General features: G+C 52.4%; 1 protein-coding gene across 4 annotated transcripts; it reads left to right on the top strand.

The window, feature by feature from the left end:
* Window positions 1–11618: 11618 nt before the first annotated feature.
* On the top strand, window positions 11619–15885 carry LOC147647285 (serine/threonine-protein kinase pim-1-like). Of its 4 annotated transcripts, none has more exons than XM_086872291.1 (8): window positions 11619–12422; window positions 12545–12595; window positions 12800–13166; window positions 13706–13882; window positions 14139–14286; window positions 14518–14698; window positions 15246–15380; window positions 15667–15885. In XM_086872291.1, the coding sequence occupies exons 1-5, from the start codon at window positions 11871–11873 to the stop codon at window positions 14243–14245; spliced, it is 1254 nt and encodes a 417-aa protein (XP_086728417.1). In that variant the 5' UTR covers window positions 11619–11870; the 3' UTR covers window positions 14246–14286; window positions 14518–14698; window positions 15246–15380; window positions 15667–15885. The 4 variants fall into 4 exon arrangements, with proteins under 4 accessions (XP_086728417.1, XP_086728419.1, XP_086728415.1 ...); XM_086872293.1 differs by having other exon boundaries at window positions 14470–14698; window positions 15250–15380; XM_086872289.1 differs by having other exon boundaries at window positions 14470–14698.
* Window positions 15886–18241: the final 2356 nt, after the last annotated feature.

The following is an 18241-nucleotide window of genomic DNA, read 5'->3' as shown; positions in this document are numbered from 1 at the left end:
TTCTGACCTCCCAGGTGCCATTGCTGAAATTGTCCCACCAGTTCTTCCACCAGAACGTGCCTGCATTGATGAGAATGTTCCGACTACCCAGAGACCAGGCTAAAGCAATAGTTGCCACCTGTCCTAATTGTCAATCTTTCTAAATACCAGTCGTTAATTCCAGGGTTAACCCCCAAAGATTTAACAGCTGCCAGATATGGCAAACAGATGTCACTCACGTCCCGTCCTTCGGGAGAGTCAAATACGTACATGTCTCCGTAGACACCTTCTCTGGTGCAGTGTTTGCCTCAGCCCATGCAAGAGAAAATGCCAAGCACACCATCCGACATTTTCTCCTTGCTTTTGCTACCCTGGGAGTCCCAGAACAAATTAAAACAGACAATGGACCTGCTTACACCTCTCACAAATTAAGAGACTTTTTCAATGAGTGGGGGGTGAAACACACCACGGGCATTCCTCATTCCCCTACAGGACAATCAATAGTAGAGAGGACCCACCAAAACCTGAAAAGAGTCCTTGATCACCAGCAGGGAGGAACAGAGATCATTCCTCCCATTGAGAGGCTCTGTAAGGCTCTATATGTCATGAAAGCTCTAAATTGCTCGTCTACAGAGCCTGACCCCCCTGTAATACGGCACTTCTCTAATTCAACTCATGCCAAACTCATGCAGAAGCCGCCAGTGCTGATCAATGATCCTGAATCACAACGGACAACAGGACCTTTCCCGTTGATTACCTGGGGGAGAGGGTACACGTGTGTATCCACACCATCAGGACCTAAGTGGCTCCCAGGGAAAAATGTGAAACCTTATTTAGGGCCTACAAACCCTGCACCAGACTCAGAAATTTCAAAGTCTCCTGAGACCCACACCTGAGGTCCAGAAAAACAGCAGTCCACTGCAGCCTGGAAATGGAGACGTCGTTGGAGTCCACCGAACCGACCTGCCACCAGACCAACAACCAGACAGAGGCCAAACCGTCCTGCTACCAGGGCCGCAACGAGACGACTGCCAACATCACGCCTGACACCGTGACAGTACACAAGTCTTCTTAATTCCCTCCCCCTTCCCCTTCTCGCCCTCGTTGCCTAGCCCAAATTGCCAGTTTACACCAAAATGCACCTCTGTGCTGCTGCTGGTCATGTGTCCCCAATACACAAAATAACCCTGCTTATAATTGTTTTTTTTTTTAAAGAGGGGGGAGACGGGACAGGAAAGAGAAAAGGAAAATAGCTCCCCCCCTCCAAAAATCAGAGCTAATCTTTTATGTCCTGCTATAGAAAATGGAGAACAAAACCATCCTTGAGTTCCTGATGTTCCTGATTATCTGCATGCTCCTGAAAACATCAGCTGTGGAGGCCTGGCTAGTAGCACAGCCCCAGGAGAACGTGTGGATCACCCTCACAAAGACTCTCAAACAAGACCACGTGTGCTTGTCCATGGGCAGTGCCACCAACCCTCTAGACCTTTTGCTCCTGGCCCATGGACACGGCTGCGAGAAAATTAACTGACTGTGCTGCTTTGACCTCTCCAGCCCCAGTGAAAGCATCCACACCCGCATCCTAAGACTCCAACACGTGCTCCAGGAACTCCAGACGGAAAAGAAGCCCCAGTGGCTTGAGGACCTTTTGGGGAGCTAAGGACCCAAAAGATAGGTTGCCTCCCTCCTGAAAAACATTTTAAAGTTTTCTTGAGTATTATTTTCCTATGTATGTTTCCATATGTCAAGTTATTAGCCAAATCTGTGGAAGATACCCTTTTCATAAGTAAAGAAGGGGAAGTTGTGGGGGCTGAGGAACCCGCTGTCTCTGCGATCCCTGGCTCTCCCCTGGAGGCAAAGAACCTATCACTCAGAGAGAGACAAACTATCACTCCGAGGGGTCTTTGAGTTAGTTATGTCAAACCCTTGTGCTCCATTGGTGTTCCCCTCCGCTGTCCCACCCTGATACATGTATCTCGGACTCCCCCCACCCCTCTCCTCCCCTATAAATATCCCGGGTTTTCCCATGTTCCACAGATTACCTCTTGCTGGCTCCCTTCACCAAAGTCGCACACACGAGCTTTGGCCCAGCCCTTTCCAAGGCTACTTCACTAGAGAAATCGCGGAGCTCAGAGCTTTCCATTGCCAAGGCATATCAGAGCCAGTGTTACCATATCTGTGACATCATAGCAGCGTGAGCTCCAACGTGCTCCTCTCTGTGACACCACAGCAATGAATGACAGGCCCAAATTTCCTCTTCTCCCTCACACCACAACAGCAGTGACAGCACCTATTTCTTCATCTCTTCCACCACAGAAATGATAGGACAAAAGTTCCACTCGCTGTGACACCACAGCAGTCACACACCAAATTTCCTCCTTTCTCGGACTCCACGGCAGTGACAGCCCCACTCTTCCATTCCCTGTGACACCAGGGCAGTGACATGCCCAATTTCCTCCTCTCCGCAACTCCAGAGCAGGGAGAGCTCCAGTGTTCCTCTCTCTGTGACAACACAGCAGTGACAGCTCCAATGTTTCCGTCTTTGGGACACCAGAGCAGTATGAGCCCCAAAGTTCCACTCTCTGAGACAGCAGTGCAGCCACAGCCCAAAATTGCTCCTGTCTGTGAAACGACAGCAATTTTAGGCCCAGAATTACCCTGTTGGAGACACCATAGCAGTTAGAGCCCAACTTTAGCCCTCTCTGTGACACCAGAGCAGTGAGGGCCCAAATTTCCTCTTCTCTGGGACACCACAGCAATGTCAGAGCCACTGTTACCCTACCTGTGACATCATAGCAGTGTGAGCTCCAACGTGCTCCTCTCCATGACAGCACAGCAATGACAGGCCCAGTGTTTCCCTCTCTCAGACACCACAGCAGTGACAGCTCCAATATTCCCGTCTCCGTGACACCACAGCAGGGACAGCCAAAAAGTTGCCCTCTCCGTGAAACCAGAGAGGTAACAGCCAAAATTGCCTCCTCTCTGTGAAACCACACCATTGTCAGGCCCAGTGTTTCCCTCTCTCAGACACCACAGCAGTGACAGCTCCAATATTCCCGTCTTCGTGACACCAGGGCAAGGACAGCCAAAAAGTTGCCCTCTCTGTGAAACCAAAGTAGTGACAGCCAAAATTGCCTCCTCTGTGTTGTTAAGAATAATATGTTACAGTTGCTGTTTGTAAACTCCTTACTTACCTTGTACCCCTGTCCCAGGTTTACTTACCTTGTACCCCTGTCGCAAATTGCTGTACCCCATATTTCTTGTTCCTTGTTCAGCCAGGCCCTGCCCCCTCTCCCAAGTTGCTGTACCCTGTGTTTCTTGTTCTGTGTTCAGCCAGGCACTGCCCCCACTGCTCCTAGACTCCCACATGGCAACACTGTATCCCTTTCCCGAGTTGCTGTACCGTCCTGAGGAGGAAGATGACATACTGACTTTTATGCAAACGAGAGAGACCAGAGACTTATGGGATGCACCCAGACTGGAAAAAACCCCAAAACAACGAGCCACGCAAAAGGGAAGGAATAGAACCAGCACCATCTAACAAGGAAGACCCAGAGGAGTCCCCTGACTTCTTTCCAGAGGCCGACATAACCTGGAGGAGACTCGACTGGGATGACAGCCTAGACTACGAGTCCTGAAGAACGAGTCTTCCCGGGGACTCCCGTGAGGAAGGAAGGCTCAGCTCTGCCTTAGTGACAGAGCTGCACGGATCCTCCTCTTCTGCGGTGTGCAGTGGGAGCAGTGGCGGTGTGTGCGACCCCTCGGGCCCCCACCCCAGAGCTGTGCTGCTTAATAAAGGCCTTTTTAAAAGGAGCTGGTCTCCTGGCCCGTTTATCACAGCTTGGGGGCTCGTCCGGGATAGCCGTGCCCGGAAGAGGACCAGGGACGGGACAGCCGCCCACCCTATTGGGCCTCCAGGGGACACCTGGCTATACTGGACCCAGAAGAACAGCCTGGGATCGACATCGGAGAAGATTGCCGGATTGGGTAAGCCACCGATGGCGGGAGTAGGAGGCGAGTGAGTGGATGTGTGAGTGAGACGAAGGCTGGCAGCTCAGACCCCCGGGCGAGTGCGGACTGCCCTGTACCGCGGTTCCGGACTCCCGCGAGGGGGCCGGCTGGGAACGGCAGGAAGCGAAAGAGGCGCACTTGGGCCCAGAGAAATGAGTGAGGCGTCTCCTGGGGATAAAAGCTCCCCCTCTGAGTGCGCAAAGGGGTACCTAAGAGAGTGAGTGGCGCACATAGGGGTAGGCCCCTCTACTGAAAAGGGCTAAATGGCCTAGGCTTCTCCGGGCGTGTGGAAGGCCTAGGTGAGTGAGAGTCACACGCAGGCAATCTAGGTGACTCCCGGGGTGGTGTGTGGGGGTGCCTAGGTTAGGTGTGAGTGAACACACCCCCCCCGCTTGGGTACTCAGACGACCTGACCGGGGAATTGGAATTGGGGGTCCCCAGGCCCTACCGGCACCAGGTGGTCAGCGAAGGGCCCTCGCTTCCCAGGGTCTGTGACACAGGACGTGCTGAAAGGCTCTAGTTGTCGCGGCTCAGTCTTGGCTCAGGGGGTTCCTGGGAAGGGAGGTCGTCAACCTGCTGCTGGAGAGCACAGGGGCAGGTAGTCTGCGCGGGCGGGCGAGGCAGCTAGAGTAATACACTCACGCATCCCTTAGCTGAAGCCATTCCCTGGTGGGCGGAGTGGCTAGGAGGCAAGGGGGAATTCTCCCACCACTCACTTACAGTCAGCCCTCGCGCAGAAGCTATTCTCACTGGGGAAGGGGGATAGTCAGGGAGCGGAGGGGCAGGGGGTTCCGGGGTGAGCCCTGCTGACCAAATCTTGTGGACGGCACTGAGACAGGGACGGGGGAAGGTCCCAGGAGCTTCTAGTGCTAGGGTCCCCTCAACGTCGACCCAGGAGTGCTCATAGTCTTCGCTGGCAAGGGGGTCAGGGAGGCGAGGCGCAAGGGGAACGTGATTGGGGTGTAGGGAGGGGCAAGCGGAACCTGCAAGCCCCGCTGGGACCTAACCCCCGGGGCAAGCAGAGACTGCAAGCCCCAGAAAATTCAAAGTGTGAGTGGAAGGCCGGCTGAGTGTAAGAAAGGGTGTGGATTCCTGTGTGAGAAGATTGAGTGTATTCCCTAGTGTGAAAGGAGAGAGTGAGTTCCTAGAGTGTAAGTGGATTTTTTGTTGAGGTTTGAAAAGTCAGCTGTCCGTCATTAGAAATTTTTAGTTTGAGTAGGAGCACCTTTATAAAGTTTAATTTAAGTAAGGGCCAGTTTTAAGGTTGCGTTGCCTGTCAGTTCCAGTTTTGTTCGGGTAGAGGCACCGTAAGTTGTTTTTTTTTAAGTGAAGGCCCGGAGATAGGAGGAGCAATGAGACAATGTTTAAGTAAGAGAGTAGGTCCCAAGGGGAATGAAGAGGCCACCAGAACCATTCCCCCGATAGCCCACTAGGGCAAATATTAAATTGCTGGGATGCACAAGAGGCCACCAAGGGCCTAGACCGGATCAAGATGATCCATTACTGTATAGAGGTCTGGCCCAAACTAGAGATGCAAGGACAGTGGCCTTGGTATGGTACTAAAGATCCTTGGATGTGCTCCCAACTGTACCAGCATCTGAAAACCAGAAGAGGAACTGAGCCCAGAGAGAGTATCAGGCATTCTAGCCATACCTGCACCAAAAACAAAGAGGGACATAAGAAAACTCTTAAGCCTTTTTAGATATTGCAAACTATGGATGGAACAATATACCCAGAGCATCAAGTTTCTTTATGAAAAGCTAGTCGATTGTGAACCCATAAGGTAGACAGCTGAAGATGAAGCGCAATTAAATCAGCTGAAGGTTAAGCTGTCCTCAGCACCAGTTTTAAGCCTGCCTGACTTAAAGAAAGAATTTGATTTGTTTGTCAACTCTGAAGAAGGGACTGCATATGAGATTCTGACCCAGGAATGGGGAGGATGTCGTAAGCCCATAGCCTATCTATCCAAACTACTGGACCTGGTAGCTCGTGGGTGGCCCACCTGCATGCAATCAATAGCTGCTGCTGCCATTCTAATAGAAGAGGCCCAAAAGCTAACCCTACAGGGTAAGATCAGAGTCCACACGCCACATGATTTAAAAACAATCCTGAGCCGAAAGGCTCAGCAGTGGCTGACAGATGCCAGGATATTAAAATATGAAGTCATCCTAATGGATACGAGCAATTTGGAGCTAGTAACCTCCAAGGGCCTGAACCTGGCACAATTTTTGTCAGGGGAGCCTCTGCCTGAATTAGAACATGACTGCTTAGAATTGGTAAATCTCCAAACCAAAATGAGGGAGGATCTGGGAGATGTACCCCTGCCCTATGGGAAGGTACTATTTACTGATGGTTCCTCCAGGGTGGTGGAGGGGAAAAGATATTCAGGGTATGCAGTGGTCATAGAGGTAGGGGAAGGAAAACTAGATGTCCTAGAAAAAGGGAGACTACCCCCCAGTTGGTCAGCTCAGTGCTGTGAGGTTCATGCTCTAAAGAGGGGTCTGGACTTGCTAGAGAGAGAAAAAGGAACCATCTATACAGATTCAAAGTATGCCTTTGGGATAGTCCATACCTTTGGTAAGATCTGGGAGGAGAGAGGCTACCTGAACTCCAAAGGGAAGAACCTGGCACATGAAGGGCTGATTAAATCAGTATTAGAGTCCTTGACCAAACCCACAGAGATTGCAGTGGTCCACACGAAGGGGCATCAGAAGGGAGACTCCTTAGAAAGCAGAGGGAACTGACTTGCTGACCAAGCAGCTAAAGAAGTGGCCTTAGATCCAAAGGAATCAGTAAAAGTTTTTAAACTGGACGAGGTAATAACTGAAGAGGACGGAAAGAAGGAACCAATATTTACCAAGAAAGAGTGGGAAGTAATAAAAAAAAAATTAGAACTGTCTCAAGGAGAAAAAGGAGAATAGTTAACCTCAGATGGGCGAAAGTTTCTGAACAAGGCCTTAGCCCGGAAAATATTAAATGAGATACATGAACTGACTCATTGGAGAACCCAAGGGTTGTGTGATCATTTTCTGAGAGAAAACCTATACTTGGGAGCAACAACTAGCAAAGGCCACCTGGTTAGTCAACACCAGAGGTTCCACCAACCGAGCAGGTCCTGCCCAGTCTGAGTCTTTACATGTAGTAGACGGAGACAAAGTCCCAGTAGTACATGTCAGAGGTCTGCTAGGGAAGACAGTTTGGGTCAATTCTACCTTGGGCACACACAAACCCATTCGAGGGGTTGTCTTTGCTCAAGGACCAGGTTGTACATGGTGGATAATGCAGAGAGATGGAACAACACGATGTGTACCTCAGGGAGAACTGATCATTGGGTAAAAGGTTACTGCCATTGTCTGTACTTTAAACCACGCAGACATGAAACAGAAGGAAATGTGTAAGTGTTGAAGGTATTAACCGGATGAAAGATGGTGTTTTGAGTGAGTAAAATGAGAGAGTGGAGAATCCTGCAGCTCTCCAGCATGGGGGGGTCTGGATTCAGTAGCTTGTTGTGGGGCTTGACACAGGGGCATGATGGATATACTGCTTGTATTTTTTGAGTAGAACAGAGGGGGTGGAAAGTCCTGGGTTGATTATGATGTTAAATTGTATCCCCATTCGTCCACCTAACTCAGACACAGGTTCTGTATTCTTAAAATTCCATCTGAGAGTAAAAGTGAGTGGAAAAGAAGCACCAAGTCTGTTATCAGACTGTATTTGCTCCCCCCCGCATCGGGAGTTTTGACTACAGCACAGACAGACAACAAGACACAAATCGCCTTGGCTTTCCAGCTAGCCGGAGCAGAGAGGTCTTCCTGGACTGTTTTCTTTCCCTTTTTCTGAAACAAATCGAACTTGCTCTGGACTGGGGACTCGGGGGAGCACCGGGAGCTTGCACCCGTGGACTACCGGGAGCCCAGCCTGGGCAGCGGCATTTTCCAGCGCCAGAGGGACTGATAACAGAGCGAACACCCCCAGGAAAGAGACCCTCTGAAGTTTGTCATCTCTTCTGAAGGGCGAGAGGTTTTGTAATTTGGTATCATTCATTTTTGTGCTGGGTAGTGCTGTGCCTGTGAAATGAACGGGTTTTTTCCACTTCTCTCAGAGAAATCTCTTCCCGAACCGGTTGGGGGGTGGGGGGGAAAAGAGCCACGTGGGTTTGCTTCCCGGGGGGAGCCCCCCCCGGAGGTTTTCTCCCAAATTTGCCCTAAACCAGGATAAAGAGGCAGCCAGAAATAGACTGAGAGAGAAAGAATATAAACAAAGACTGCAGAACTCTGCTGAGTGAGTTAGTTTAAGAGATAGTGTTCTTAAAGTTCTTGTGGTTGTTGCTGTTAAATATTTTGATGTTAGCAAAGTTGGTTGAATGAAACCCCCCCCCATTAACTTCTCCTACAGGACATTCTCCAAAAAGGCAACTAAATTAAAGAAGAAGGTGGGAGAAGAAGGACCATACCATCTCTCCTGATCCCCATCTCTCCTGATCCTCCAAAAAAAAACCTAAGAGGCAAGACCGGGTGAGGCTAACAGGGAAGATGAGCCATGAAGCTCCCTAAAACAAAACTAGCTCATACTGGACTCTTAGGTGGACTGATGTTGGTCCAGCTGGTGAGCATTGGGATGGGGGACAGTGGAGAAGCATGTATCCCCTATATGATGGAGAGGATCTAGGATCACTGATGAGGGTCCACACAAACATCAATCCCACCTGTTTTGATCACACCAAATTGGAAACCTGTCAGGAGGAAGGAAAGACATATTGGATTACTAGAAATACTGCCTCATTTAGGCAACGTCTGCTTGGAGAATGCCCTGTAGGAGAATCCTGGCTCTGCTTTGAACAGGAGGGACTGAATGATGTAATAAAGGAAAAACAATTGAGGATAAAGAAAGGTGATCTGGATGAAACATGAGGTAAGAACCTATTCATTGACCTGATGGAGAGAATCAGCAGAGAGTTAAACTTAACCAATTGTTGGGTATGTGGGAACACCCAGATGTCAGATATTTGGCCCTGGGAAGGGATCAGCTTGGCACCTTTAGACATTCTAAGGTGGAAAATAACTGAGCAGAAACCCCAGACAGGGAACAGGGGACGAGAACAATGGGATCTGAAAACAAGAGTGATTGGGGAAGAATGCATTAAAAGGACAGGAAAAAGATACAAAACCCCTGTGGGAAAAATGGCCTGCAAAAGATACCTGACGGTGAAAGACTCAGGTAGCAGGTGGATCCCCCAAGAACCAAACAGGTATTGGGCCACTGGGAGAAAGGAAAGGGGGTGTATTTATCATGAGGGGTACAAACTGCATGAGTGTGCAGAAAAAGGAATAAACCCTTTTTGGGGGTTAAGAGAACTCTCAAAATACTGGGAACATCCTACAGACACACAGGACACTTTCTGGAAGGCCCCTGAGTATTTATTTTGGATTTGTGGGAGCACTGCCTATACCCACCTCCCAGGGGACTGGGCAGGAAGCTGCACAATAGGGATAATAAAGCCTGCTTTTTTCCTCCTACCTAAGAAATCAGGGTCATACTTGGGAGTCCCCTTGTATGATAACTTAAAAAAAAGGCAGTCGAAAGAGGAGGCATGTAATAAACCTAGGAAGCAATCAGAAATGGAAGGGGAAGATCTGGACCCCTGAAGAAATAATTAAGACATATGGACCGGCCACGTGGGCCCAGGATGGATCCTGGGGGTATCGTACCCCAGTCTATATGTTAAATTGAATCATCCATCTCCAGGCAGTATTAGAAGTGGTGTCAAACAGAACTGCCCTTGCTTTAGACCACATCAGCACACAATTGGCACAAACCAGGGCTGTAGTCTATCAGATTCGGCTGGCGGTGGACTACCTATTGGCAGATGAAGGAGGCATTTGTGGAAAGTTTAATTCCTCTGAATGTTGCCTGGAGATAGATGATAAGAGTGAGGTAATCAAAAACATCTCAAAAGAAATACGAAAGGTGGCTTATGTGGGCACCCAGGAATGGACTCCTCTGGTGAACTCAGACTGGTGGAATGACCTTTGGTCCTTCAAGGGAGAGTGGTGAAAAAAAGTAGTCTTTATTGCTGTCTGTGCATTTGCAAGTTTCTTGTTCCTACCCTGTTTACTCCCCTGTCTAATCAAGACAGTGACTACCACAGTACAATCAAGCATCCAGATCCCTGAAATAAAAGATAAGAAGCAGGCCAGGATCATGTTAATGGAAACTCAAAGTCAGGATCGAGAGCACAAAACTGCCAGGGAAATATATGAGCAATATCGAGAATTAAGAGATAAATATTCCCAAGAGCCAGAAGTTAATGGTTGATGCGGGCTAGAGCCCGATCAAAATATAAGAGGGGGGATATTGTTAAGAATAATACGTTACAGTTGCTGTTTGTAAACTCCTTACTTACCTTGTACCCCTGTCCCAGGTTTACTTACCTTGTACCCCTGTCGCAAATTGCTGTACCCCATATTTCTTGTTCCTTGTTCAGCCAGGCCCTGCCCCCTCTCCCAAGTTGCTGAACCCTGTGTTTCTTGTTCTGTGTTCAGCCAGGCACTGCCCCCACTGCTCCTAGACTCCCACATGGCAACACTGTACCCCTGCCCCAAGCTGCTGTACCGTCCTGAGGAGGAAGATGACATACTGACTTTTATGCAAACGAGAGAGACCAGAGACTTATGGGATGCACCCAGACTGGAAAAAACCCCGAAACAACGAGCCACGCAAAAGGGAAGGAATAAAACCAGCACCATCTAACAAGGAAGACCCAGAGGAGTCCCCTGACTTCTTTCCAGAGGCCGACGTAACCTCGAGGAGACTCGACTGGGATGACACCCTAGACTATGAACCCTAAAGAATTAGTCTTCCCTGGGACTCCCATGAGGAAGGAAGGCCCAGCTCTGCCCTAGTGACAGAGCTGCACGGATCCTCCTCTTCTGCGGTGTGCAGTGGGAGCAGTGGTGGTGTGCGCAACCCCTCGGGCCCCCACCCCAGAGCTGTGCTGCTTAATAAAGGCCTTTTTAAAAGGAGCTGTTCTCCTAGCCCATTCATAAGAAAGCCAAGAGAAGCTGCAGCTGGGGGCACATCTTGAGACAGGAGCTGCACCTTGTTCTCCAGGACAGGGTTTTAGAAAGAAAAGACAGGATTGTAAAGATTCTGGGAAACCTGAAACAGCTTTTTTTAAGAAATGAAAATAAAATCAAAAGAAATGACCAATATGTTTTTCTCTATTTATTTTTATGTTTCCCTTTTCCATCTTGCACTAGTTCTCCATCCCATTCATTCCAAATGGATCTCACCTCTAAGATCTGAGACTTGGCAAGTTTTAGACACTGCAAAATACCATGAGCTACACCCAGTTTGCCTTCCCCTGTTTTTCTTGGAGAGCAATGCTGGAGACACAAGTGCAGTGCTTGGCTCAGGTACAAATTCTGCATTCAGGGAATGTGCTCAGACAGTGTCTGACGCTCAGCAGGGACAAGGCACAGCAGCAGCCAAGGGCATTGCTGTGCCCCTGTGCAGGAATCAAGACTCTGGCTCTTGGCTCAACACGGCAAAGTTCCCGTGTTTGGCCAGGCTCAGGGGCTGCCCGGGGAGCGCGGGGCTCGGCGCGGGGCCGAGCGGGCAACGGACAAACGGCCCCGGGGACAAACGGCCCCGGTGCTTCAGTTGCAGCGGCAGCAGCGGCAGCAGCAGCAGCAGCGGCAGCAGCAGTAGCGGCAACAAGACAGAAAGCAGCGAAAGAAGCCACGTTATCCACGCCCTCTATCTTCTCCTCTCCCTCTCCCACTGTTCCACCCTCTCGCGGTCCCTCACCCATTCCCGATCTCCTTTTCCCTGTGTCCCCCTCCTCTCCCAGTTCCCCTCTCCCCTTGCCCGCCCGGGACATGCCCCCGGCCCGCCCCTGGCCCCGGCCCCGGCCCCGGCGCCGGCCCCGGGCGTCCCGCCTCGCTCTCGCCTCCGCCCGGCTCTGGCCGAGCTGGCGCTGGCGCTTCTGGGCGGGCCTCAGTGCCTGGGGCTGGGGCGGTATCGCCGCCCTTTGGCTCCGCCTGCTCCGAGCCCTGCCCCGGCCCTGGCCCTGGTCCCGGCCCTGGTCCCGGCTCCTCCCGGGGCCCGCGGAGGACACAGGCGGTGCAGCCGTTGCCGCCGCCTCCGCTGCGGCTTCCCCGGCCCGAGCTCCGCCGCTCGGCAGCGCGGCCGCTGGCCCCGAGCCGCCGCTGTCGCGTTCCAAGGAGCGGACGCCTGCGGATGCTCGGCCCGGGGAGGTCGGGGAGCGCTCGGGGGCCGTTCCTGGCCCCGGGCCGAGCGCTGACGGCCGCGTCTCGCCCCCAGGGAATGCGCACAAGGGCCCGAAGGAGCGGTACCGAGTGGGTTCGTTGCTGGGGCGCGGCGGATTCGGCAGCGTCTTCGCAGCCACGAGGCTCTCGGACGGTGCCCCGGTGAGCAGAGGGGCCGGCGGTGGGCGGAGGAAGAAGAGGAGGAGGAGGAGGGGGCGGAGGAGAAGGCGGGGGCGCTGCGGGGTGGGCATCAAGCTCAACTTTCTGCTGCCCCTTGCTCGCAGGTGGCCATGAAATGCGTGCCGCGGAACCGCGTCCGGCACTGGGGCGAGCTGGTGAGTGAGCGGGGCCAGCGGCAGAAGCCGGGGCGTGCCGGGCGGGGATGAGCCGGGGCCCGGCAGGGTGGGAGCCACCAGGACACCTGGAGGGAGAGCGGGCGTGGGGCCAGCGGAGGGCACAGAGCATCCCGGGCTGGCTGAGGGCTCCCCGAGCCCTGGCACGGGCTCAGCCCCACTGACGGCACCGTGCTCCTCCCGCAGCCCGACGGCACCAGCGCACCACTGGAGATAGTGCTGCTGGACAAGGTGTCCACAGGCTTCTCCGGTGTGGTGCACCTCCTGGAGTGGTTTGAGCTCCCAAACAACATCGTGATGGTGCTGGAGCGCCCAGAGCGGTGTCAGGACCTTCGGCATTTCATTCGAGCACGGAGGTTCCTGACCGAGGAAGAGGCGCGGGAGCTGTTCCGGCAGGTGCTGGAGGCCGTGCAGCACTGCACCAGCTGCGGGGTCCTGCACAGAGACATCAAACCAGAGAACATCCTGGTTGACCTGGACACCGGGCAGGCAAAATTGATTGACTTCGGCTGTGGCACCTACCTGCAGGACACAGCCTACACTCAATTTGCAGGTGAGCCCACCCAGGAGTAGGCTCCCGGTCCAACATCTCCTGGCCCAACATCTCAGGGCCCAACCAGGGTGTGGCAGCAGGGATTCTCCCAGGATTGGGGCAGGGGCTGGGGCAGCCAGCCTGACAAAATCCCCTGTGGGTGGGGGTAGCAGAGAGGGAGAGCCAGGACCTGTGCACCAGCTGGTTTGGTGTGCAGGTGAGAATGGGCTTGGACTGCTGTGCTTCCCTGCTTTGCCTTGGTTCATAATATTTTTTGGGCAATGCCAGCAGGGAGGATGTGGGTATGGTTTTTCCCCAGCACTGTGAGCGGGTTTTTCCTTTGTGTGCCATGGTCGGGCCTTGCCAGGGTTTCTGCTGCAATCTTCCAGCACCAGTGCCTTCTTTTCCAACCCTGGGTTTGTACACAAGTGCCAGGTGCTGGCAAGAGGGCAGCAGGTCACCCCGTGTGCCACTGGGGCAGCCCCACATGCCCAGGGATGCTGGGCTCAGGCTCTGGGAGCAGCAGCATCCCCCTGATGAGCTCCATCCGTATTCCATAGGAACACGATCATACAGACCCCCGGAATGGACCAACTTCAGGTGGTACTATGGCGAGGCAGCAACCGTCTGGACCCTGGGCATCCTGCTGCATGAGATGGTCTGCGGGAAGCACCCTTTCAGGAGGGGCAGGAACATCAGCTGGGGCCAGCTCCCGCTGCCACAACGGCTCTCCCAAGGTGGATTCTCATCTCTGGGCACGGGGGGAACACCAGTGTTGGGAGACAGCAGCGGGCTCGTGAGCATCCCGCTCTGGCAGCTGCTGAGGAGGTGGCACATGTCCTGCTCTCCTGCTCTCCTCCAAAACAGAGAATTGATGGGAAAGTTCAGGCCCAGCTCTGGGCACATCCAGCGTGGCCTGGGCACGGGTATAGTGAGGCAAAGCAGACAGGAGCCTTCTCCAACTGACCAGTGGTTTGTGGTTTCTCTCCCCAGATTGCCAAGTTCTGATCAGGCGGTGTTTATCCCTGCACTACTTGGACAGGCCCTCATTAGAAGACCTGTTCTGTGATCCCTGGATGCAGGATATTCATCAGCCATAGAAGAAGGGAGAGAGCCACGGGCACAGTGATGCAGGGACCTGGTAAGTTACAGCTCCACACATACCCTGGCAATCAGAAGCAAAGAAACCCAGACTTCTTTGTCCTGCCTGTGTCACTGCACAGGGCTCATCGAGTGAGAACACGCAGCCCTTGTGCTGGAGCTGAGCTGCTCTGCCCAGCACTGGTAGCCGCCATCTGAGCTGGTTTTGCTTGTCCTGGTTCAGTGACAGCCGGGCCCTGGGCAGAACCCTGACAGCCTGGTGTCACCCCAGGGAAGAAGGAGCCCCTGGAGAAGCTGCACCAGGTGGGGCTGCTGCTGCTGCTGCTGCTGGAGACATGGAGGACAACAGCAAGGATGACAACCTCTTCCTCCACCTGGCCAGCGGCAGCTGGCGATGATGGACTTTGATTCTGGCACCTTCTTGAAAGCCAGGCTCCACAGAGAATTTTCAGGTAAGTCCAGACCCAGGGGGATGCTCCCAGATTTGTGCATTGGCTGGGAACCAAAGGTTTCCCCTTTGCTGGGGTGGATGCAACTGATTCTTCAGTGGCTGCCCAGCTGGTTTTTGGCAGGGCTGGGGGTGTGGGCTGGGGTGGTTACGAAATGGGAGTGGGCTCCTGGTCCTGCCAACAGCCCCCAGCACCCTCCGTGCCCCAGGCTGGGGCTGGGGCAGCCAGCCCAACACAAACAAACCCCCATGGCAGGAGCACAGGTGGGACTCCAGAACCTGAGCACGGCTGCTTTGCTGTGCAGGCAAGGAAGGGCTTGGGCTGCTCCACTCCCCTGCTTTGCTTTGGGATCACCGTGATTTTGGGGGACAGTGCAGGGGGGAAGGGAGAAAGCATGGGCTTCCCTCACCCGTGGGTGGGTTTTTCCCTAGAATGTAGGGGTTGTGCCTTCCTCAAACTCCTGACAGACATAAGATTTTTTACCTTTTTTCTTCTTTCCCCTTTTTGTCTATAACCTATTTTCATTAATTTGTTGTTTGTTTTTCTAAAGGAAGAATTCTAGGTGGGGTCCAGTCTGGATCGGGAAGTGCTTGGGACCAGCTGTGGTGTGGATGGGCCGTGCCCTTGGAGAAGGCTGAGGACATCGTTTGGGACCAGCTTTTCTTCTGGCAGCAGATGGTGTGAGGTGGGTCCTCATCTCCTTGGCATGGGTGGGACAAGAGCTTTTGGGAGATGGCAGCGGGCACAGGAGCATCCCGCTCTGGGCAGCTGCTGAGGGGCTGGATCTGCCGTGGCTGGCTGCAGGCTGGGCACATGTCCTGCCCTCCTGCTCTGCTCCCAAAGGCAGCAGTGATGGGCAGCTTTGGGCCCAGCGCTGAGCACGGCCAGCATGGCCTGGGCACCGTGGGTGGCTGGGGCAAGGGGACAGGAGCCTTGAGCTGACGGGCGGTTTCTGGTTTCTCTCCTTGCAGCCGGGCTCTGCGGATGCTGAGGCTGCTCTGGGCTCTGCCAGGGCTCTGCTGGGCTCAGCACCGGGCCGGGATCAGCCAAAGAAGAAACGATGTGACCTCCAGCAGAGACTTGAGCATTTTGGCAATGCAGCTCAAGTCTGCAGAGTGTCCACCTCCAAAGGAAAACATGACACCCCCCCCAAAATTAAACTTGTTCCATAACTTCTGAAATTACATCAATCTGGGATGACCCCAAATGTCATTCTTCAGCTTTCTCAAGCTGTAGCTCAGCCCTTCTCTGAACAGTTCTCTCCCCCACCTGCCTTTTACTTCACAACTGCTCCCTCCTTTCCCCCAGTGATTTCCCAGCCCATCACAATCTCCATCACACTGCAGCCTTCCTTGATGCCCCTCACCACGAGGAAGGCCAAGCCCCAGGCTCAGGAATTCATCCTGTCACTGGCTGAAGAGCAGCAATGTCTGTCAGTGACAGGGGCCCTTGGATGTCTCTGAATTCATGGACAGAAGGGTCTGTCAGTGCCAGGGGCTCTTGGATGTCTCTGTATCCATGGACAGACGGTCTGTCCTTGCAAAGGTTTCCATAATATCTTTGTACCCATGAGTATGGAATGAACACAGAGGGTGAAAGTGTCAGTCACGTTGTTTGCACACTCCTTCCTTTCCATACAAGACACATCCATGCACACCCCCATGTATAGATATATTAAAAGGATAGGGATGGATAGAGATTTCCCACAGAGCTCTAACTTTGGCATAACTCACCTTGTAAGCCATGGCCAGGGGATTTTTTTCCCCGGCTCTGTGTGAGTAGGTGTCCAAGAACTGAAGGGAACAGCATTTAGAAACAGTTTCAGGATTTCTAGGCAGTAAAGGGAGCTGACAACCATCCACATAACTCACCATATTCGTCAGGATGGGCTGCTGGTTCTTTAGGAATATGGCACAATGGAGACACGAGACTTGGGATAATCCCAGCTCTCTGTGGATCTGTGCAAAGGTGGAGCAGCAGAAACACCTTGTGTCTTCTTTGGGGACACAAGGTCCAAGGAGCTGGGCTGGTGGCAGAGTGTGACCTGGGCTGGTGGCAGGTGAAGTCCCATTTCATGACATCCTGGAGTGGCACAGGACAAAGCTGCAAGCACCCACAGCCCCACTGAGGAAGTCCTTGGAGTGCTGCACATCACATAGGAAAAGCTGCATTCACTCAGTCCATTGGGATTTATCATTTCCATTTGCAACGCTTTAGGTCCAAGTTTCAAACTGCAAAATTTTGACACTCAAGACACAGTCATGAAGAACATGTATTTCCTATTCCTTTAACTGCAGTGTAAAATATCTTAACATTGGAAAACATCCATCAAATCTGTAAAGGAAGGCAGCTAATGGATCCTTTCCACTAGCACGTGTACAAACTAAGGAACTAAAATCAAAGCTGAGTTCTCTTTTTGAAAGGATCAGTTACTTCTTTCTTACTCCAGAGTTATAGAAGATTTTTCACTACACATTTGCGAGTTATTTTTATCTTTCATATTTTTTTGTGTTTGTTTGTTTGTTTGCTTGTTTGTTTGTTTGTTTGTTTTTCTACAGAAAACATGTCCTGGAAAAGGCATGCCCTTTGCTCCTGGTTCCCGTGTGGAGCAGCTCCCTTCGCGCTGGCTGAGCTGCTCAGGCAGAGCCCGGCAGCTCCCCGCCCTGCAGGGCTGAGGCTTTTCCCCGTTGCTGGGCACAGACTGATGGAGCAGCAGTGCTGAACACGGGCACACGCAGAGGGGCCAGAGCAGCTGCCTTTGTCCACCTGGAGCTCCAAGGCCAAACTCTGAGCAGGCACGGCTGGAAGAGACTCGCAGGCTCTTGTCAGCTCTGTCTGTGGCTAACAAGGCTTGCTGGGGTCCTTTTCCCTTCGGCTGGAGAGGAGCCAGGTCCCAGTCCCTGAGGGGCACCCAGGCTCCTGGCTGGAATTGGTGTGGAAGTCCCTCAGTGTCACATCAGCCTTCACATGGAGCCCCGTGGATCAGAGCATTTTCCCAAGGGGCCGTTGGGGCAAACAGGGAGATTTGGTCTGGCAGCATCTGTAAAACAATATCCCATCCCATGGACTTGTTCTGGCAGAGAACACTTGGCTGCAGGGACATATCCCCATTGTTCCTGCCCAGGTCTCAGGATTCAAACTGTGTTGTCTTTGCCCAGAGCTGTTCCTTCAGCTGGCTCAGGAGGGCCATTTGGACCTCTGGACCCACATTCTGGCCCAATTATTAGGACTGGTGCATCCAAACATTTTATCTCTACAGTCAGTGCTGACTGGAGGTGGATGACCTTTTTCCACAATCATTTTTAAACTGTAATATCAATATTTGTGCTACCCTGTCATGGGGTTGAATAATCCAATCTTGTTCATTTTTTTTACAGAATTATTTTAATTTCTCCTTGATAATCTGCATCAATTCCTCTTCCCACGACATGAACCCTCCGCAAGGCCAAGCTCCAGTGAGCAGTTACCAAACCAAAGTGTCCAAGAGGAATGTGAATTCCTGTTTCAGTATTGTTAACTCTCATTTGCTTCTGATTTCTCCTAATG

This window comes from Cyanistes caeruleus, unplaced genomic scaffold (assembly GCF_971803275.1).
Source record: "Cyanistes caeruleus unplaced genomic scaffold, bCyaCae1.hap1.1 HAP1_SCAFFOLD_11, whole genome shotgun sequence".
NCBI classification, from domain to species: domain Eukaryota; kingdom Metazoa; phylum Chordata; class Aves; order Passeriformes; family Paridae; genus Cyanistes; species Cyanistes caeruleus.
Note: the sequence above shows the minus strand (reverse complement) of the source record. Positions and strands in the feature narration are given on the sequence as shown.

Excerpts from the sequence above, each read along its gene's own strand:
- LOC147647285 (XM_086872291.1), top strand. The coding sequence starts at position 11,871 with ATGCCCCCGGCCCGCCCCTGGCCCCGGCCCCGGCCCCGGCGCCGGCCC. Across the intron at positions 12,423-12,544 it reads GGCTCTCGGACGGTGCCCCG|GTGGCCATGAAATGCGTGCC; the intron begins GTGAGCAGAGGG and ends CCTTGCTCGCAG. Across the intron at positions 12,596-12,799 it reads TCCGGCACTGGGGCGAGCTG|CCCGACGGCACCAGCGCACC; the intron begins GTGAGTGAGCGG and ends CTCCTCCCGCAG.